This window comes from Drosophila nasuta, chromosome 2R (genome assembly GCF_023558535.2).
Source record: "Drosophila nasuta strain 15112-1781.00 chromosome 2R, ASM2355853v1, whole genome shotgun sequence".
Taxonomy (NCBI): Eukaryota; Metazoa; Arthropoda; class Insecta; order Diptera; family Drosophilidae; genus Drosophila; species Drosophila nasuta.
Window position 1 is genome coordinate 30,299,520 of NC_083456.1, and position 23,253 is coordinate 30,322,772.

General features: G+C 39.9%; 2 protein-coding genes across 2 annotated transcripts in view; one reads left to right on the forward strand and one right to left on the reverse strand.

Moving 5' to 3' along the window:
* The window catches only part of LOC132787363 (proteoglycan Cow), a 51,496-nt gene that overhangs the window by 3,993 nt on the left and 24,250 nt on the right, over positions 1 to 23,253 (reverse strand). The window contains 6 exon segments of the mRNA XM_060794364.1: positions 157 to 276; positions 361 to 581; positions 1,416 to 1,564; positions 7,184 to 7,588; positions 7,739 to 7,841; positions 8,035 to 8,104. Coding sequence (XP_060650347.1) covers positions 157 to 276; positions 361 to 581; positions 1,416 to 1,564; positions 7,184 to 7,588; positions 7,739 to 7,841; positions 8,035 to 8,104 — 1,068 coding nt within the window.
* LOC132786495 (aminoacylase-1B-like) lies at positions 20,180 to 21,937 on the forward strand. The gene is given in 6 exon segments (XM_060793034.1): positions 20,180 to 20,284; positions 20,411 to 20,522; positions 20,641 to 21,132; positions 21,194 to 21,611; positions 21,669 to 21,696; positions 21,698 to 21,937. Coding segments are annotated over 5 exon segments (1,206 nt in total). The 5' UTR covers positions 20,180 to 20,284; positions 20,411 to 20,431; the 3' UTR covers positions 21,875 to 21,937.

The following is a 23,253-nucleotide window of genomic DNA, read 5'->3' on the forward strand; positions in this document are numbered from 1 at the left end:
TAAAGTAGTATTTTTTATTATTTTCTTGCTTGCCAGATTGCAATTCGTGTTTGCAGAATGTGCCACAAAATTTCTCATTTATTTTGATTTCTGTTCTCCTCAGTGCACTGTGGCTACTTAGAAACATGTTGTTTTTTCTTTTTAGTTCGTTCGTACCTTCTTGTAAGCCGTGTACTTGAGGTACTTGTAGTGCTTGTTGTCATATTTGATCTCCTCGGGCGTGAACGTGTACTGGGCATTGATGTGATTGAAGTGACGATTGTTGTCCTCCTTGTCCTGTTCCAAACAGAGAACAGAGTTCAAAATTGCGTGTGTATGAGAGAGTGTGTGTATGTGTGTGGTCAGTGTGTCTACACTTACGTTCATGATGGTGTTGAAGTCGTTGTTGTTGTTGCCCATCACATTGCCACTGTTCATCATGATGTTGTTGTTGCTGCTGTCCTTGTAGGCCTGCTGTTGCTGCAGCTGCTGCTGTTGCTGCTGTTGCTGCTGCTGGTCGATGTTGAGCTTCTTGCTGTTGTACTTGCTGTTGTAGCCACCACGCTCTCCAAGTCGTTGCAGCCGCTTGCCATCGGTATTTTCTGCGAAACGTGCAAAATGGGAAATGCCAAACCGTTGAAAAGGGGTGAACAGTGCTGCGGGGGGAGGGGGATGAGGGGAATGAAGGCTGAAATGGCCGCCATAAAATCGCTTGGCAAAGGCAAAACTTTTCGTATCCTGGCGCTGGCCACTGAGGCGTCATTTCTATTTTATGCATGCTTCTTGTGTGTGTTTTTTTTTTTGTTTTTTCGTTTTCGTTTCGTTTGGTGTTCGTTTTATGTTGCCAAAGCAGAAGCAACAACAACAACAATAGCAACAACAACAGCATCAGGAGTTGCCGGTGCTTGCAATGCGCTTTCATCTGTGTAAATTTAAAATTAATGTGCTTAACATTGTTGTCGTTGCTGTTGTTATTGCTGCTGCTTCGCTGAATCGCTGAGTGCCTACTCATGCCCCCAAGTCGCGTCTCCTGCAGCTAGCTGCATTGTGTTGCTTTAGAACAATGGCGCTTCTTGTACAAACGGATTATTAAAAATTAAACCATTAATATGCTCGACTTCAAATTTAAACTCGAAATCAACACACTTTAATCCGCTGACCAATTGCAGTTGCAGTCCAATAATATTTTTATTGCATACTTTTGGGGGTTGGCATTCGTTCATTCACCTTGCGACGCTTTACAACACTGGTGGGAGCACTGCTCTGTCTTATGCATGAGAATTTATTTCGAAGGCAGAACTAGCTGGCCATTTGCCAGCCTCAAGCTCATTATGCGGTTTGCTCCTCGGTTTCGGGCTGTCAACTCGCTCGAGTTATAGAACTTTCTATACGATATATATATATATATGTATTGTATATATGTATTTGGAACTTACCCTTGCAGGGACAGAATCCTTTGCAGGCAATCCTTATGGTTGTCGAATGTATGCAATTGTGATAATCCAATCTGCATAGTGATGAGTAGGTTCTGTTGTCGGCGCCGCAGAGGAACGTTGGCTTAGCCACGGGACACGGCTTGCAGTTGCTGTTGCAAAAGAAAAGTCGCAAAAATCAGTAAAGCCAACTCAGTGGAGGGAAATGAAGTAAGATAAAGTACAAGAAGAAAAAAAAAACAGAGCAGAGCAAACAACAAATAGACGACATGCAAAATTAATTTTTATGCAAATGAAGTCTGGCATTTGTTGCACAGGTGAGAGCAGTTTCAGTTCCCCGGCTATGGCATCTTTTATTTAAATATTTATTTAATATGCCAAGCACGCACTCTCAGCTCAGAGATCAGAAACAAATGAAGGCGCTGAGCGCAGAGGGGGAAGCGAGGAGGGAACGTCAGCTTGTATATTTATTTAATAATTTGTGCAAATATTTGAGTTGACGTCGCTCACAAAACAGAACAAAAAAAAAGTAAGTAAAGCAAATCCAAATACAGCGTACACGTAAAATACTCTATCTCAAAGCGAATAATAAATTGTAATTTGCCCTTTACAACATTCGTTATTTTAACACCTCCCAATGTACACATTCAAATGTGTATACAAACTGTGTTCTGCTATCGATTTATCTCTTTGGCACATTTAATAAAAAATGTATGGCGCCCCGGAAACTCATATGCATTCCTTTTATGCATAAACAAAAAACAACGAATAAATAATTAATTCAATTAATTGCACCACCCGCTGCCTCGCTCTCGCTCCGCTCTGTCGTATGGCCATTTATTAAAAAGGCTTTTGGGTAGCAGGATTTTTTTTTGTTTAAGAATACCCAGCAAGTGAATTGATAAGGATATACATAGCAGTCGCTCTCTTTGCTTGTTCATGCATATAACTACAGGGTAACTCTCAGTTGTTCACTCGCTTTCATTAGCAGATAAATTTGTAACTTGTTCTCTTATTTTTTTGTTCGTTGTTGTGTACGCAAGGTTTAATGATTTTTATTGGCCAACTGCGAACAAGCAGCCAATTGACAGTGAAAGCATTTCATTTCTCCCCTCATGTATGTATGTATGTGTGTGTTGTGTCGGCATAATATTATTCAAAATATTCCCTAGGCCGTGCAAATTGAGCGTGTTTACTCAGTAAATTGGTTTTCTGTTTCCCAGCTTTCAGTTTTCAGCTTTCAGTTATCAGTCGTCGACAATTTACAGCGTACTTTTTGCTCAAACTGCTCGCAATTTGCTAATTGTCGGATTTACCAGCTTTAATTGCTGCCGTTTTCTGTTGCCCACGTTTTAATATTAGTCTAAGCAAATAAGATTAAATCTAAAGTAAGCTTTGTGGCAAACGATGCTCGACTGGGGAATATCTTGGAAACTAAGCATAATTCGAATTGTTATTGAAGTGCATTTTAAATGAAAAGAATGTTTTTGATATTAATAAAGAAAAATATAAAAAGAAAAATATGATTTTATGTGCATAAATAAGAACATACTAAATATAATACTATTCATTTCAAAATATACTAACATTTGTCTGAAAAATAAAATGGAATAAATTTAGTGTAATAGTCTTAAAGATATAGACTATTACACTAAATTTATTCCATTTTATTTTTCAGACAAATGTTAGTATATTTTGAAATGAATAGTATTTAGTATGTTTCAATTTATTCTCTATACGGACAAATTTTAGTATATTTCGAAACAAATAGTATTTAGCATATTATGGCTTCAACTCCATGTGGACAAATAAATATTATTTGGTATATTAAAGTATATTCTGTATATTGACAAATGTTAGTATATTTTGAAATAAATAGTATTTAGTATGTTTTAGTTTATTCTCTATATGGACAAATTTTAGTATATTTCCCAACAAATAGTATTTAGTATATTATGGCTTCTACTCTATGTGGACATATAAATGTAACATTGCAACTTATTCTGTATATTGACAAAAGTTAGTATATTTTGAAGTAAATAGTATTTAAAATATACCAGTTAATTCTCTATATGGACATATATTTTGAAATAAGTACTATTGCAGTTTATTCTATATTCGAAAAAATCTTAGTATATTTCGAAATAAATAGTAATTAGTATATTATGGTTACTACTCCATTTGGACAAATAAATATTATTTAGTATATTATAGTATATTTTGAATATACCAGTTTATTCTCTATATGGACATATGTTGGTATATTCCGAACAAATAGTATTTAGTATATTGCAGTATATTCTCTATTCGAAAAAAATCTTAGTATATTCCCAAATAAATAGTATTTAGTCTACTTCAGTTTATTCTCAATCTAAACTCTATCACAACCGCTTTGCAATTCCTATTCTAACCACAGTGAACTTAGAAAAGCTGAAACAAAATTGCGAACTTTGATTGCCATTGAATTTCTTTTTGAATTAGGCACTTAAGCTGCGCTTCAGTGGCAACTTTGATCAATTAAATCCTCTTGGAAGCTCTTCCATAAGTGAATTTAATTTTTGCAAATTTCAAAAATGTTTCACGCACACATCGATATACACAAACATACATATGTATCTATGTATGTGTTCGCATACTCACGCTTTGTTTGCATTCTGTGGCAGTTAGTTAAAAATGCATTTTATATACATTGCGTAACTAGGGATCAAATTCCAAGCAAATAAAGTAAAACGAAATGAAATTAAATGAAAACGTAAACGTAAACGAAAATGAAATAAAATAAAATCAAATTAAACCAATTGAAATGGAATTGTACTTGAAGTTGTCAAAGCAACGAGGAAAGCGGCGAAACTTATTTCAGCCAAACATTTACATGGTTATTTAAGCTGGCCAATTTCGTAGCTAAGCCAAAGCAAACAAGCCAAAAACACCAGAGAGCAGCTGCCACTTTACGAGTGTGTGTGTGTGTGTGTGTATGTTGTCTCATTGGATCAAATGAAAAGTCGCTTTTAATTAAAAATGCAATTGTCGAAAGTCTTTCGTTGGCTTTGTGTTTCATTTGTTTCATTTGAAATGAAAACGAAAATGAAATTTACAAATGGCAAACGCCAAAGTAGGCAAATTGAAGTCAAATTCTTTTCCGTTTGTTCTTTAGGTCAATGACTGCAACAAACGATTTTGTTTTTTTGTGTTTTTTTCGGTGGTTATTTTGTTGCTATAAATTTGTAGATCAAATAGCGGCAGCCCCCCAAAATGCCGATGTCGATGCCGTGAAATTTGTGAAAATTTTGCTCAAATATTTGCTTTCAATTTTGCGCCCAGCAAAAGTGGGGCAGGTATCAAAGGAGAGGGAGGGAATGCGACCGGAGGAGGTGGGTTATAGAATTTTCGAGCTGCCTTTGAGTCACGCTGAAGCTGACAGCTTCATGTGCATAGAAAGCAAAAAGCAGCTCAGTGGTTTCAAATAACTGCCAACAACAGAAAGAACCTCAACTCTGAGCTCAGCTGAGGTTGCAGAGTCGAGGTAAAGGGCCAACTATGCGTTTGTGTAAGTCGGTGTGCGTGCCACGCCCCCTTCTTGCTAGCTACCTCCCAGAAAACCACAAGCGGGGGCCATATTGTTACTAAAACAATGGCTGACTACATGAGTTATGAGTTCTAAGTGTCTGTGTCTGTGTGTGTGCTGCTTTTTGGTCTATTACAAGTGCCCCTCCCCCTCCCCAACCCCCTCTCTCATTCTCTCTCTTTGTCGTTCCTCTATCTCACACTCGCTCAGCAAGTGGCCCATTCACAAAGCAAATCTTTTGTTTGACTTGTGGCCAAATGGAGAACTGAGCCAACGGAATGCCAGATAAATTGTGCGCGCAAACTATTGATTTTGTGAGCCTCCCTCCCCCTCCCCCTCCCACCTCTGGCACAATAGCAGCACACTTACCCTCCCCCTTAGCCCCTCAGAGTCTATGCCATTGACATAGATACTCACACGAACACTCGTTCACTTCCCATGCACAATGGCGATGGAGAGACTTTCTTGTGAGAGCGACGCAAATTGAAAAGAAAATGCGAAAAATATGTCAAAAGCCATTTTTTGAATATTAGAGGGCGCGGCATGACTCTTGATTTGCCAATAGATAGATTGATGATGCTACTACTCAACACAGCAGACAACAATAGAGGCCAAAATGGCGAAATATCTTTAATAATAATGATGCCAATAATAATAAAAAGAGGAACACGATAATGATAATGATGCCAATAATCAATTTCGAATCATTTGACAGGCTTTCAATGCAGTTTGAATTTAAGAATTCAATTTCAAATCTGTTTCGCAGATAAACGAAAACACATAAGAATATTTAAATAACAAAATTTCTAATCTGCACTGAAAATTCATTAATTAAAATTCAAATTTAATATCGATCGACTGAGTTGAGTTCGTAACCCGTATCCCGTATACCGTATCCATATCAGCAAATACCCGGCTATATATCAAGTATACGCCTTGCTGGCCAGCAAAATTTACCAAAGTCCAAACATTTCATGAAAATTAATTTTCCACTCAACAAACTGCCAGCCAAGGGATAAAGAAAAGTTGCCGCCATGCGACAAAGGTCCACCTGATAGGTTCGTCTCCCTTCCCCTTCCCCCTTCCCCCTTTTGTTTTTGCCACTCCCTGGAGAGCAGAACAAACGTGTCAAGCAGCTAGCATGAAATTAAACTTAAAACAAAAAAAAACGAAAAAAACACAAAAACGAATAACAAGCTGATAAACAAAACGAAGCTGAAGAGCAAACAACCGAAATGTTATAAGACTTTTTCGGTCGATGTGGATTTGGCAATAAAGAAAAAAAGAAAACAGGCTTTGCCCACTTTTTTGAATAACCTGGGCAACCAAAAATACGCTTGCTGATAATCTTTACAGAGGCTTGCACACTGCGTTAGTCGAAAGAAGAAGAAGAGGAAGGGTCTTAGTCAATATTGAATTTTTGGCCATGACAAGATGGCTGAGCATCGACAAAGGATTTAAACATGTGTTACATTAGGATTCAATTGAATCATGGCTGCGCCGATTCATATACAACAAAAAAAAAGAGAAACGGATATTGATATTTTGAAAGTTGGCTACAACTTTCCGTTACAGTTGGAAGCACGTCAACGTCGAGGGCGGAAAATCGCAACCAATTGAACCTTGGCCCGACGTTGACTTTGACTTCATTCCAAAACAGTCGACAGTCGGCAGTCGGCAGTCGACAGTTGAGTTGAGAGTTCGAGAGTTGAGAGTCGCACCTGTGGCCCACTCCACAAGCAACACACACAACTCGACAACTCGACAACAAAGCAACTCCATTGCCTTCATTCTAGTTGGATAGTCGTGTTCGTTGGGTCGCGTGCATATTCACAATTTGGGTTAGGGTCAAAGCGATAATGTTGAACAAGAAGTCAAAGGATACAACTATGGATGCTATGGCGACGACACGTCCTTTTCTAGCCAAAGGACTCACGATGACGCAGCACAACAACAGAACAGAAAAAAGTGAAATGCGTGCTAAAAATTGCGGAGCTGCAACTTTATTGCGGAATTTGTATACACGATAAAACAATTTGTTATTAGCGTGCCGGTCATGCAAATCAGCAAGGCCTTAACCCTTAACATTTTCCATCCGAAATATAAATGAGAATTTGTTAAATGAATTGTAAAAATGCCATTGATATGCAAAAGGGTCTCCCCGACAAAAAAGAGAGAATAATGATTGCGGCTGGCAAATACTTACTCCAGTTCCTCATCATCATCTTGCTGCTGGGCAGCTGCGGGTTTCTGCAACTGCTGCTGCTGCTGCTGCTGCTGTTGTTGCTTATCGCTGGCAGCAATGTTGTTCTCATAGAAGACGTCGTCCTCTTTGGACTCATCATCGTCGCCCAAACTGAGGCTTTTATCCTCATCGTCGTTGTTCTCCTCGTTGCCCTGGACATTAGCCTGGGCATTATTGTTAGCGTTGTTGTTGTTGTTGTTGTTGCTGTTGATGTTGCTGTTGCTGCTGCTGAGGCTGCCATCGCTGCTATTGTCCTCGTCATCGTTGTTGATGTCCTCAACATCCTGGCTATCGTTGTTATCCTGCTGATTGACGCGCCGTTTGGCTTCCTCCTCCAAATATTTGGCCTTGGTGATTATCTCATCACTGCAGAGGGTTAAACGTGGCAGGTCGAATGCCAAAGGCAGAACAAAACAAGTTTTCATTTAATTAGTTTATTAACTTTCTCCTCCTTTCTTCTAAACAGCAATCAGAATCAGAAGAGATTTTTCGAAGACAGCTTCTGCTTTTGCTTACCGATTCTTGTGCAACTCCTTTTTCGACACGCACACGGCGCTGAACTCGTCCTCGAGCAGGCAGATTTCACGCTTCTTACAGTTCAGAGGCCGGCAGAGGTCACCTAAGGGGCGTGGCACACACACACACACACACACAGAGGGAGAGAATCAAAAAGAGAAAGATTTAATTTATGATTTGCAAACATGCTGCATTTGCTTGTGAATAATTAAACTCATTACGCGCAGTTGCCCTTGAAAAACAGTAAGGGAAAAGAGGTGGGGAAAGGGGAAGGAGATGGAGGGAGCTCTACTCACTTGAGGGATCGTGTATCCAGCGTTTGTGTTCGCCCACATTTTTGTTATTCTGCTGCGTATTTTTATTAATCTGCAAAGAGAGCGAGAAACGAGAGCGAAAGAGAAGTTGATTAATTTACATTGTAAGTGAAATATTTTATCTTTTAATTTGGTTATTTAAATGCAAAAATGCAGAGAGCATATGACATGTATATCAAGCACTCAAACACACACACTTCTCGGATATATTCAAGTGCACTGACGTATACGTAATGCTAACACGTGTCGTATGTGTTATACATAAATGAGAAAAAGGCAGCTGTTATGCCATTTGTCGGTACACGAACCGAGGCAACTTGCCACAAGCAAGTTCATCATCACAAAACTCCAGCAGGAATTACAATTCTCGGTTGAGAGAGAGAGAGAGAGAGGAGAGAGAGGGAGAGAGAGAGATGGACTGTGTATCATATAGTTAAATGCAGTATACAGAGAGTTGCTTCATAAAACTTCGTTCAATTTGTGTGCTCAAAATGCAAAAGAGATTTATTTTAATTTAATTCAATTCAATTGTGTGTGTGTGTGTGTGGGTGGGCGCTTCAAACACGCCCCCAAAACGTTATTAAGTGCAATGGTGCGTATGTGTAATATTTAACTTGTCTCACATAAAACATCAGCAGCCAGCTCTTCTCTATATACTAGTAATAATAATAGTAATAATAAAGTGCTGTCATGCCGTCGGCTGGCTAAAATGCCAAAAGCCAGCTCCCCTCCCCACTCCCCCTCTTTTCTCCTACGCTTGACAGTTTTTGCGATGGCGGCGCCTGAAAGGCTGCAATGCAAAATTTACTATGTGACAGCAGAAGCAGTTTTTATGCTGTCATCCCGACATTCACTGTTGTTGTTGCTGTTGCTGTTGTTGCTGCTGTCACTTGGCGCTCCTCGCTTAACTGGGAACTGCAGCTGCCGCAGCCCTAAAGCTTTAAGCGGACAGTTTGCTAAATTGGCAAACTGGGGAAATGCAACAGAAACAATAATAACGTGAACAACGAGAATGAGAATGCCAAACAGGTCAGCCGTTGACCCCGTTTTTCGGCGTCCACTCAATACACACACTGCCACTTATGCAGCGCTTACCTCCGCCCCCGCTCCCCGCTCACGCACTTGCAGCAAGTGGCAATTGCGGTGCACACACACACACACACACACATACACACACAATGTTACCATAGTTGCAACGCGCCTCAGTTGGCAACTGTAATGCAATAAAGTCATCGTCGTCGTCGTCGTCCTGTGGACGCTGGCAATTTGCATGCGTTAAAATGCAATTTGTGCGCGTTTCCCGTTCGCGGTTTCCGCTTTCCCATTGAGATTGCTGCCTCTGCTCTTCTTACTTTACAGCGAGTGAATGACTGACTGGCTGGATGACTGCCTGACTGCCTGACTGAATGACTCTCTGACCAACTGTCCATCTCTTTCTCTGTTTCATTGTTCGCTGCATGTTTGCCTGGCCTGGCTTCAATGGCCGAAGGTCAGTGCTCGGTTCTGTGGTTCTGCGTGCTGTTGATTGGACCCCGACCCAGGTTTGATTTGATGGCCAGGTTCCGAGTTTCTCTCTCTTGCACACACACACACTTTTGTGGCCATTCGTTTGTTGGCTTTAATTGCGCTGCGCGTTTGCGGCTTACAGCGCAAGCGATTGGCCTTATTGTGGTTTAAAAACGTGGCGTCAAAGCGTAATAAACTCCCATCAGCTGCTGCTTAAATATGCCACGGGAATCCCCCGTATATTAACTGGGTCACAAATGCGCTCTTGCCATTAACAGCTGCCTCACTTTTGGAGCCAAACTCTGCTGCTTAGGGGCTCAAATTGCACTAGCGCGTTATGCAAGCAAATCCAGTTTGCACACACACATAGAGATACCCCGACACTCCAATTCACACCGACACCGACACTGAACTGAGGCAGATAACAGTGCCTGCGGCAAGTCCTTGCACCAACCAAGCAACCGCAACTGCAACGACTGCAGTTTAACCTCTTTGCCGGATTTTTGACTGTTTAAGTGGCTTGGCTTATTAAAGCCCATTTAATTGACCGACCCGAAACTCTCGCAAGGTGCCTGCCAAGTGCCCCTCGCTTTCTCTTCCCTCTCTGTCCCCCCTCTCTCTCTCTTCGCTGTGCACTTCCGCAACTTGACCTTAATTCGCTGCGCTGCTTTTTGCAGCATTTCCTTTCGCCAGCTGGCAAATATTTTGCACGTTTTGTTAAACAAATAAAATGCTGGCGAACAAAATAAAAAGATGGCGAACTTTTATACACGTCATTTTGTTGCAGCTGTGTAGCTGCCACGCCCCCTCAAGCCAAGCGCCCACAGCTGCAGCCGCTGTGTGGCAATCTGTCAAGCTTTAAATTGAATTTACGACTTTGTTTTCGTGGCGCTTTCGTTTCGTCTTTTTTTTGTTTTTTGTCCCTTCACTTTCCGCCTCTGCATTGTTTTTCTTATTCACTAGCCAAGAATAACAAAGAAAATGGGCTGTGGGCGTGCATTCAGTCTGCCATTTGGCCTGTCAATTTGCCTGCATTATGTAAATGTAATTTTTACTTAACATCTTTCGACATTCGCAAACCCAAAAAAGCAACAGCAAATAATATAGAAATTTGTCCCTGAGAGAGTTTTGCATCTAAAATCGTAATTGAGGAATTGAATTTGGCATTTCGATTCATTGAATGCTAATGCATACATTATGAATGATGTCATCGCCTGACATCACACACAATTTTCTAGCTGCAAAATGCGCTAAAAATGATCGCATTAAATTGACAATCAGCCAAAAACTCGTTATGCGATTCGATGCGATGCGATGTTAGCCCAATAAAAACATTGCACAATGCATAATTCAAAACGAAAAAACGAGCAGGAAAAACAATTGTTAGCGGGAGATTAAATACTCTATGCAGAGCGAGAAAAATCTAGATTGAAACGAATATTGGAAATCGTGGTTTAAGAATGAAAATAGAATTTTGTTCTCGTTCCTTAAAATGTTAAAATGTTCTTCCTTTAAAATTAGAACCTAATTTCTAGTGTTTGTTTAGCTTAAATAAGTGGAGATGTCGCAAATTATTGTGCCTTCGGTTCAAACTCTAGAAAAGGCTAACTGTTTTAATGTAAGCAATGTAAATTGAAGATTGTTTCTTATTGATTGTAAGATTTTGTTTTTTGGTTCAATTTTTGAGTTTTTTCCATTCTTGAAAACAAGATAAGAATCTTTGATTTAAAGATCTAGAATCAAGATTTTCTGAATCAGAATTTTGATCTTGATTTACAAGTAAATCTTCTTGGTTCAATTTTGACATCATATAATATTGATTCAAGATTTTATTCTTGACTTTAGCAGGTTCTTTATTTGTGTGTAGGAATGTAGTTAATAGAGGTGGATAACTATCGATAGCACTATCGGGACTATCGATGGTTGGCCACTATCGACACGCTCTTGATAGCGGCGCGCACTCTCGATAGATAGATAGATTTTCCTTGCTATCGTCGATAGTCGAAAGTTTATGGAAACTATCAATCACTATCGATGGCGCAGACTATCGATAGTTCTCCACCTCTATTAACTACTAGTTAAATGGCAGCTGCTAAGCAAGCTAAGTAAAAAGCTTTTAGTTTAATCAATTTAATTTAGCATAGATACAATTCTTTTCAAATGTAGTACACAACATCTACGCAATTTCTATACTAAAATAAAACTTACTTTATTCGCATTTAGAAATCTGAATGTATAACCAAATTCGAAATATTTTCAGTGCCTACCCCAAAATATGCATCACGTTGGTTGGCATAATTATTGAGCACTGTGCAGTTAGGGTATAACAAATTCATGCCGCATGCAACTCAAATTGTTGTAAATTATGCAGCGGGCATCGAATGAATGCCAATGATGGGCGGGTGCACGGATGCAATCAATAAAATGTATGGACAGAGGCAGAAGTCAGAAGGGAGAAGAAGGATAGGGATTGTGTATATGGCGCATAAATAGCCGCAAAATGCTGTGTGTATAAAAATGTGAAAATATTGCGGCTATTGTGGCAAAGCGACAGCGATGCATTAGTTGTGGCAATTAGAGCGAACCGAGGAGGAGAGAAGAGAAGAGAGAGGAAGCGAGAGGGAGAATTATGGCTTTGGCCAGACTGACTAACTGACTAACTGACTGACTGAGTGACTGACTAAACTCGAGCCGTGGCCCATAAATTATGCAGACGGGCTTTAAAAATGCATTAGCCAAGAGAGAGAGTTCAGTGCATTTCAGTTCAAACCAAAAATGTTGGCCCCGAAATGCAATGCGGTTATCAGCCAGGCTCGATGCCGCAGGCTCGCTTCGCATGTTGGCCTGTTGGGGGCTTGGACCACATAAATTGCACAATTTTCGTGCACACAAATGCTAAATCAATTTCTATTACACAAGCGAAGCCAGACTGCTGCTGCTGCTCGGGATGTCCTGGCTACCACATTTCCTGGCAGGAAGCTCGCACTGAGAGTCTCGGCATCGTCCTGGTTTGTGGCCAACGTGCAAATCCATCAATATAACTTAACGTCGTCGTCGTCGTCGTTGTCTGAAAGTTTTGCAAGTGAAGTGAACATTTTTGGCTAGCAGGAAATTGCATTCTTCTCTCGGCAATGCGATGGATGCGATTGAATGGATTGGAGATTGCAGCGGCTTAGAGCAGCTTGCGATTGGGGGAAGTAATGCCAAATGTCGCCGGATGTCACACAGGATGCAAAAAGGGTTTTTGTTGGCCAGTTTGATAGCATCTAAGCTCAGTCAGCAGATGCCACCGCACAGACGGACAGACAGACTGACACGAAAAGCGTAGCATACTTCACGGCGCCTAATTAACACTGTCACTCCACAGCCGGAAGTGTGGGCGACAGCGGAAGTCAGAGAGGGGCAAGAGGGGAGAGGGGGGAGAACTGTTATGACGCTGTTTAAGTGAAGCTGTCGATGTCAGTGTCGCATGCATAAATTACACAATAATCTCAATTTAATTGTTAATTTCATTAGTGCAATGCGCAAAAACATCAATTCTGACAGCGGGCACAAAAGAGATAGCTAGAGTGAGTGAGAGAGAAGATGAGGTAGATATAAATATAGAGATGTAAAGATAGATTGAGAGAGATAGCTAGAGTGTGCGACAGAGAGAGAGAGCACAACCCGCAGTAAGTGCATTTACTTCGTGAAGCATAAAAAAACATGACGTGTCCTGTAATGAAATAAACATGCCACATGCCACGTGCAGCAACAGCAACGGCAACGGCAACAGGCCTAGGCCGAAGTACATACATTTATGCCACATGGGGGCGTGCCACTTGGGCGTTATGTTTATGCATCATAAATGCATTTGGCCCCAACATATAAAATGGAATGCGAAGCGAAACCTCCACCAGGTTGTTGGTTGCTGGTTGCAGGTGGCAGCTGGCAGGCGCAATCGCGTAGCATGGCCATAAAACATTTGAAGCAACAACCGCAAAACAGAGACAACAAATTGCAACAAATTGCAGAGCACTAAAAACCCGGCTCTGACTCTGACTCTGGCGTATGTGTTTACCTCAGTGCAGCAAATACGATTACTCCTAGTTGAAATGCTGTATTTATAAACATGTAAAAAAATAGAGAGAAATATATGCAGCATGCTGCATGCAACATGCAACAAACACAACACATGCCACACACACACACACACATGGCCCAAAAGCCGCAATGCCCAATGGCTTTTCAGGGGGAGTGAGGAAGGGAGGATTGTTATAAAAAGGGAGTTTTGTGTGTTGAGCTTCAGTTTCAGCTTTTGCTGCTCTTGGCATCTGATTGCGTTGTTTTATGCCATGCACTGCGGTTTTTGGGTCGAATCTCTGCACAGATTAGAACAAGTTTATTATAGGGGAAAATCCAAGCAAATGGGTATCCCCCAGTCGAGCACTCCCCACTATCCCCACCACTCCCCTCACCCTTTAACACTCACATAAAAACATAAGGTTTTGCAGCAGGTTTTGCAAAGCCGCTACAGATTTCGAAGAAGTTTATGGCGGTAGGCAAAGTGCATGGAATTCGGGAATACTCTAGAAAATAAGTGTACTTCCGAATCCATTGTGCTGTCGTATCTGTGCATAGATTAAATCCAATTTATGGCTGCAGCAATTTACTAAAGTAGTAATCCAACAGACTGATTTAAAAACTGCACTTTAGAGAATGAACGAAAAAAGTAAAACTTTGATGAACAGCCTCAACATCAATCTTCTTTTATTTTAATAGGAGTTAAACTTATTTTTAGTTGAATTAAAGTGAATATCAAATAATACAAATATTAGAAGAATAACGATTTCAATAACTCATTAAATAACCTAAGAATTTATGACAGCTTTAATTCAATTACAGTGAATTAAAACAAAATTATTGAGCTCGTTTCAAACATTTAAAAATATTAAGTATACGCCATTTTGTCAATGAAGCAATCCAAACAAAAAAATCACTTGACTGATAGGATAGACATAAAAAAACTAAGAAGACTAATCTCGATTGTGACATACCCGATATTATGTATAAAGCAGTGGGTGTTTATTTTAAAAATTTAAAAAAAAATATCAAGAAAAAATTATAATAATATCAAGTATTCGACACGTTGTCAATGCTACCATCCAAACCAAAATATGGTGTACTAATTTCATGAAATGGGGAAAAATAAAAAAGGAAAAAATCAAAAGCTATCCAACAATACTATATAATTGCGATTCCTTTCTTTAATGTATCGCCTTTGTTTGTTGTCTATAAGTAAACTTGGCCATGAGTAAAATAAATATATTTGTCGAACATCTGTTAACTGATTTTAAAAGGGTACAAGTCAAGCGAAATTAGCTATAAAAACTTTGCAAAATGATTAAATTAAATACACTTCAAGAATCCACATTGCTGTAGATCAATGAAGTTAAGTATGAAAAGAATTGAATTGCCATTGAAGCAACAAAATTAAACTAAGCACAGCACAACTTTCAATACTCTGCAGAAAACTATTAAGAAAAGCAACTCTTTAACAAAAGTCTAGTTTAATCATGGAAATACATGCAGAATGCATAAAAGATTACGTAGCCATATAATGGGTATGTGGCAATTAAGCACACTCACGCAGAGCAGCGGCATTAGGCGAGACCTTCTTTACCTTTAGTGAAACCAATCCCAGTCTGAGCTTCGCCCACATAAATTAACGCCAATGATTTGAGCAAACTCACAATTGGCCATTAAGCATAGTCAGGTATTTAGCATGGCACGAAGAAGAGGAGAAGAGAGAGGGAGAGAGGGGGGTAGAAGGGCGCACCCTGGCTCATAGAATGGCTGAATGGGTTGCATTAAAAGCTTTTAGCTGCAGCACCACATGCAATCAGCCATGGACAAAGGGCCGCCACTATGCGGGCCACTGACAACGGCGAACTCCAGCGATGCCACGCCCCGTTTTGACCAGCACACACACACACGTTAAATGGTGAACGCAGGCTTTAAATAATTTCCGAGCCACGCCCACAAGCAAAGAGAGCGAGAAAGGTGCATTTTGGGGCGATTGAATAGTTCAATCAATTAGTTAATTGCAATGCCTGGTCAAACGTCTTTTCGGAGCACAAATCGAGGCACTTAGCAGCAATCAGCAATTAGCAGGCTAACAGGATACGTCCGGATGTGGATGTGGAGGGCCAGACCATAATGGGCTGAGAGACGAGACGTGGTCAAGCCAAGTAACTGTTAATGGCACTGGTCTAACTTTTAAGTCTTTCAACTCCCAACAGAGACAGAGACAGAGAGAGAGAGAGAAAGAGTGAGCGACAGCCAAGTACGTGGCACAATTAAAAACTCTTGCTTTAACGTTTTCGGGCAAAAGCTTCACACTTAACGAAGAGTGACAAAGACAGGGATAAAGAGAGTGAAAGAGCGCGATAGAGGGAAGCAGCTGAAGTGAAAACAGACAAACAAAAATTTGTCGCGCCAAACACAAAACTCAAATGAAGCAGCGGAAAAATGAAGTTTTTCCGAGACTCTACACACAGACACATTGAGGGGGAAGGGGAGGGAGCGAAGGGCCACGTTGGGGTTTCCATTGAGTGTGCAAAAACTTTGCAAATTGCAGCTCATCGTTCTTACGAACCGAACAGGGGACGAGCAGAAGAGGGGCGGGTGACAGAGAGTGGCAAAGTGCCAGGCTTGTAATAGAAAATAAAAGCGAAGCAAAAATCATGCTTGCTTTTTTATTAGAAGCCATTCAGAGCAGAGGCAAAAGCAAAAGCAGCCATGACAGGCCCGCAAATATGGCGGCAGCACCCGGAAGTTGCTTGTCGGTTGTCGGGTGCTGCCCCGCCCCCCTCCCTCTGACCGCCCTTTGCCTGACAGCCTGTCTCTCCGTCTGTCTGTCTGTCTGTCTGTGTGTTGTCGAAGCTCTGCTGATGAGAAATGACAGGCAATAATGCTGCCGGCTCTGCTCCATCTGCATTTATCATAACTTTCGTCTTTTATTTGCCTTGATAGCAGCGCTTTGCCTCAGGCTGTCCCCTGCTCGTTGTTGTTGTTACTGTTGTTGTTGCTGTTGTTGTCGTTTTCCTGTTGCTATTGCTGTGTTTGCTCGTGTTGGACTATTGCTCGCTGGCTTCGTTAGCAAGACCTTTCGCTTTTTTGCATAGCGTTGCTTTGGTTTCGCATTTATAAATGGCTCAGACCTCCGCCTCCTTTGCCCCGCCCACCTGAGGATTATAGCCTGAGCTTGTTGCTGCTGTAATTGCGCATTGTTTTGTGATGCCCCAAAGTATGCTATAGTTTTTAGCTGCAACTTTTGCTTATCAATCAAAAATGTTTACTGTAACGTGTCGTATTTAAATATATATTTATTTCGTTGTTGTTGTTGTTGTTGTTGTTGCCTGGCAATTTGCCACAATTACGTGTTGTATGTTATCCAGCATAAACGTATTTAAATATTTAAGTAGCTTAATTGCATCACTTTATTGGCAGCTGCATAATTCAACAGCGCCAATTTAAACAACAAAATCAATTGAAATGAAATGGAATAAAATAAATGATATTAAGTACATGTGCAAATAAATGCGGAGAGTTCACTTGATCCGATTTGGGTGTGCATGTGTGTGTGCCTGTGTGTAGGTAATCAATCCGTTTTGAGTAAATTAATTCAACAAGGCTACGCTAATTAATCAAAAATTCATATTTTCATCAATTTAATGTGACAAATGAAAACCAATTATTATCGCTTTTAACTCAGCTGAATGATGCAATTAGCGCAATGTATGCATATTCATTTAAGGGCACTCTTCTTTCTCTCCCTCCCTTCCACATACACGCAACTCACGCATTACGCATACGCACTGTGTACGCACAAATTGAAATACGCATGAAGTTGCACAACGATTTGCAGCTCTTGATGTGCCATGTGCCATGTCCTTAAGCGTGTCCTTGAGGCATTCGCTTCATGCATAAATTTATCTTCAACTTTTGCTAAAAGGATGCCATAGAAAATCGTCAGATGGCACTGTGAATAGTTGAGTTGTGCTCGGCTTGAGCATGCTCGACTATTATCGACTGGCAGCAGCAACATTCCGCACGAATTGTTCGACAAGTGTTCAGTGTTCAGTGTTCGCATACCCTGCACTATTTTGCGAGGTACTCCTCATCGCTTTGTATGCAGAGTGTACTTTAGTTCGATGGCTTTGATCGTAGGGGAAACCAAAATTTAATTGCATTTGACAAGTGGCGGAGTGGGGAATGGGGGATGGATGAAGGCGTGTCGCCTGACTGACTGGATAATTGTAACAATATACAAAATTTTCATTTAGTTTATTTGTGCACTGACAACACACCACGACGACAACGATGGCAAACACACCCAACAGCAACTATGTACACACGAGAAACGAGCGTCAATACAGCGAGGCAAAGCATATGTACATACTATATATAGATGTAGATATGTCCGGGTGTATATGACTTGTTTGACTTATCTGTGTGTGCGTATTTGTTTGTCATTTGAAATGTAGACATGTGTTGCTGACACAGTTGCCATAGTTGCTGTCGTTCTCGTTCTGTTGCTGTTGCCATTAAAATCCTTGCAACATTGTTAATGAACTTTTAATGACTTTTTTGTGATGGCACGAAAATATATTGTACGAAATATACACACACACACACTCACACCTAATGCAAACAATCCTCAAACTCAAGAGCCAAAGCCAGCACACAAATCTCAACATTTCAGTTTATTTTTTGTTGGTTTTTTGTTTTTTTTACTTGCAACTTTTATTTTCAAGCTCGCTCACAACACTTTGCCGCCCATTGAAGGCAGCGTGAAATCTGACACACAGACAAACAAACACGCCCACTTTCGAGTGGGGGGAGGCGCGTGGTAAGCTGAGCAGCGAGAACAACAGCAGTGCCTGGTATCAGCATCTGCATCAGCAGCATCAACATCAACAACAGCAGCAACAGCAACGGCAGCAACAGCAGCAATAACAAACAACAACAACATCGGGCAACAACAACTTGTTTACACGCCACACGTTTGGCATAGATGCTACGCTTGCTGATTAGGGAATTCAACTGGAATGTACATATGCTCACACACACAAATATACTATATATATTGCCAAAGAGGTATATAGAACATTAAGCCAAAAACAGCATCAACAACAGCAACAACAGCAGCAACAGCAAACTGCCAGCAAATTGTGAAGTGAAACACAAATGCAGCCAACAACAACAGCAGCATGAAGAAACAGTTTTTGCTGAAGCTCTGTTTTTGATTATGCCAAAAGTATTTCGAGTAAAGATGTTACAGATGTATTTACTGGAATGCGTTTGCTATGCATAAGTGAGAATTCAAAAGGATTTTAATTGAGAACTTAAACGGTTCTGAAGTTTTGACTACTCTTCTATTTTGTGTCAATTCATGACTTGCATCAATCTGTGTTTAAATTAAATGGGCAAAACTTTTCAATGCCAAAGAGAAGCTTAATTCAAACAGTTTGTTCTAATGTACTGTAGCTAAAAGATAATTTGGCAAGCAAATGAAGCAGTGGACAAGTTGAATAACTTTGAAGTATTTACAGTAGATCACAGAGTTTATTTCAAGCAACAGCAAACGACAATTTCAAATTATTTTACTCGGCAAACTAAGAAAGATTTTGAATTCGTTTAAACACTGGATTTTAGTTTAATGCTTTAACATAAAATGTCACACTTAATTTGGTTTTTTACTTCTTGTTTTCTATAACTTATACAAATTTGAAAATATACTTAATGCAGCTATGACTACCGGTGACCATTATTATAGAAACACCATACAACTCTACTCTATTGATACATTGCCTATATCTCACAAATGGTCAAACTAAGAGAGGTTTTGAATTCTATTAAACGCAAGATTTTAGATTATATTTCAACATAAAATATAACATTTAATTTAGTTTTTTACTTCTTGTTTTCTATAACTTTTACAACATTGAACATGGGATGACCAGTTTTATAGAAATACAACTCTACTCTATTGATATTTTGCCTATGTCATATACATATCTCATAAATGGTCAAGCTAAGAGAGGTTTTGAATTCTTTTAAACACAAGATTTTAGTTAAATGTTTCATCTTAAAATATATCATTCAATTTAGTTTTCTGCTTTTGTTTTCAATTAACTTTACAAAATAGAAAAAATATTAAATAATATTCTACAACTTATTTCGACCAAAAACTTTCGATGATCACTTTCATTGGATTATAAGTTATAATTTATAACTCTACTTCATTGTTCTATTGGTTTGTATATAGTTTCGTATATCTCATGAATGAAGTATTTATATGCACATGCAAAAACATCTCTTAAAATTTGAATAGCGATATCGGGTAATCAAATAATAGTGAGTAGCTGCCAGACTGCCAATATTATCTTACGTTTGGATTAAAGAGGTCATCATAAACACTGGCTGACTGACTGGCAAGTAGTGCAAAATGTAAACAAAGAATGTTGATAAAAAGTGAAACGCAATATAATCCAAATAAACAATAAAACTATATGGCAACTATATGTGTATATTGCAGACCACAATCACGCTGCGTTGATAAGATGTTGAAGAAACCTCAAAAACCGCGATAATATCGCGACGTTCTCGCTTGAGCATATTTAAACAGCGATCGCAGCTCAACGGCTTCAGTCGACGTCGATCGCTGCCAGTGTTGAGAAAGGTAAGAAAAAATAAAAGTAAACGGAGGCTGCGATCAGCTGTGCGTTCAAACAGCTGTTCACATAAAAGCGGACTAATTTTACACACAAACGAGCGTATTTGAATTTATTTTGATTTCTATACATAGACATCAAATCAAAGTGCCACGATGAGCAAAGCCGAGTGGGAGAACAACGAGGAAATCAAAATTTTCCGCGAATATCTACGCATTCCAACAGTGCATCCAAATGTGGACTACAGTAAGTGATTAAGATCGTTTTGCTTATCAGTGTTTATATCTTAGAGTGTGATAAGCAATCATTAAACTATATTTGACAAACACAAATCTCATAAAGATTAAACGTCTGCGATTTACAGCCGCATGCACGGAATTCTTGAAGCGTCAGGCCGCCAGCCTCGATCTGCCCGTGGAAGTGGTTTATCCTGTGAATGAAGCCAATCCCGTGGTGGTCATGAAATGGCTGGGCAAACAACCAGAGCTGCCTTCGATCATACTCAACTCGCACACAGATGTGGTGCCGGTGTTTGAGGATAAGTGGACACATGGACCGTTTAGTGCTGATCTCGATGATGAGGGACGCATCTTTGCCCGTGGATCGCAGGACATGAAGTGCGTGGGCACTCAGTATCTGGCTGCAGTGCGTGCTCTCAAGGCAAGTGGCTTCCAGCCCAAGCGCACTGTGTACCTGACTTTTGTGCCGGATGAAGAGGTTGGTGGATATTTGGGCATGCGTGAGCTGGTCAAGGGAGATTACTTCAAGAAACTCAATGTGGGCTTCAGCTTCGACGAAGGCATCTCAAGCGAAGATGAGACTTATGCTCTGTACTATGCTGAGCGCACACTGTGGCGTAAGTTAAGCTTGAACTAGACTAATCAAAGACTTAAACTAATAGTCTCATTCTTTGCCAGATCTCAAGTTCCAGTTCAGCGGCACTGCGGGACATGGTTCGCTGCTGTTGCCCAACACCGCCGGACAGAAGCTCAACTACATTGTGCACAAGATGATGGAGTTCCGTGACTCGCAAGTGAAGCGCCTGGAAGAAGATCCCAATCTGGAAATTGGCGATGTAACCACTGTAAATCTGACCCGACTTGGCGGTGGCGTGCAGAACAATGTGGTGCCTCCTCTGCTAGAAGTTACCTTTGACATACGCGTTGCAGTCACTTTGGATTTGGTTGCCTTCGAGCAGCAAATTCGCGATTGGTGCAAAGAAGCAGGCGGCGGCATTGAGCTGGTCTTTGAGATGAAGAATCCCTTCGTTGAACCCACCAAGATTGATGACACAAACCCGTTCTGGGTGGCGTTCAAGCAATCTCTCGATGAACTGTAAGTGGAGGAGCAACAGCAGTTGAATCTCTACTAATTTTCTTTTCATTCCTGCAGCGGTCTGAAGACTCGAGTGCGCGTTTTCCCCTGGCGCCACGGACAGTCGTTATGTGCGCTATGCAGGAATTCCCGCTTTAGGATTCTCGCCCATCAACAACACGCCTCTATTACTGCACGATCACGATGAGTTTCTGCGGGCCAGCACTTATCTGCATGGCATTGAGGTCTACAAGAAGCTGATTTCAAATGTTGCCAATGTTTGATCTAAATCTCGCTGAACGAAATGCATTCGATTGATTACATTAATAAAGTCTATATTTTTTACATATGATTTGCTGCAATCATTGCCATCGATCATTAATGTCATAAAAAATGTAATTTCCATGTATGAAATATGAAAGCAAATGCTAATGTGTTGATAACATTCAATGCCTATCTTTATTGACCCGTTTTAATCGCGATAAATGCCAGAGATTATGCGACTATCAAAATAACCGAAACACACATAGAAACAATCAATCTAAAAGTGTTTGGAATGAGTAAGGTGAGGAGCACTTCAATACGAATGTGAATGCCTTGCATTAGCATTTCATTATGTTTTAATAATAGCTCGAAAGACTGTTTAGATGGGAGATAAGAATTCGATTCAACAAAAAAGTTTATTGGGCGAAAGTTTTCTATTGTTTGTTAATCGACAGGTAGCACTCAAGCTACCGCAATTGTTTGCCAAATATAAAGAATTTTATATACGATTAAGAGAAATATGTGCGATAGCGTATATGGTTCGTTATCGCATGGCAATATTAATCTATATATATGTTAGTATAGATTTAGCTATGAGGCGTGCGATTGTCTGTTCAAAAAAATGCTGATATCGTTTGGTTTTTTAGGTAAAAACAAACAATAAATGCAACAATTGAAGGCGCTTGACTTGAAGTTATTCACTTTCTACATATTTTTAATGAATTTAAAAGAGTTACATACATATATGAGAACGAAAAATATATTAGAAATATTACTTAAATGTTGAATTGCATTTAAACGTCGTTAAAAACAGCGATAGTTATCAAAGCAATTAAAATAACTTAACGAATCTGATGTGTAGTCAATAAAATTGATTGTTAAAAAACTTTTAAGCATCATGTACATAAAAGTTTTTATTGTAGTTAGTAAAATACTAAAGTTCTTATGGAAGAAAATAAAATTTTTGGCTGTTACTTTATTCCATCATCATTCTTTTTTCATTTAAATGAGACGAAAAATTCATGGACAAATGCTAAGACAAACCCGGACAATTTTTAGTACCTATGATGACCATTTAAATTATGAACATACATAGATAGATAAAGGTCTGTTATATAGACCTTCACTTCACTTAGACACCTTACTACATTTTACTTAACGGGTATAAACACACAGCTGATATCGCTGTGGTTAAACCTAAAATTAGCACCTAATTCTATGAAATATAAAGAAATTCGTCAAAAAGAAAGATATTCGTCGCTGAACTTGTTCATACTTTGTTGTGACGATTACCCACACTTTAATCAGTCGTAAGACACACTTTGTATGAGATAACTAGACATTGTGGTTAGTGATAAGCCACCGCAAGAGACAAGTTGATAAGCTGACACAACCATAA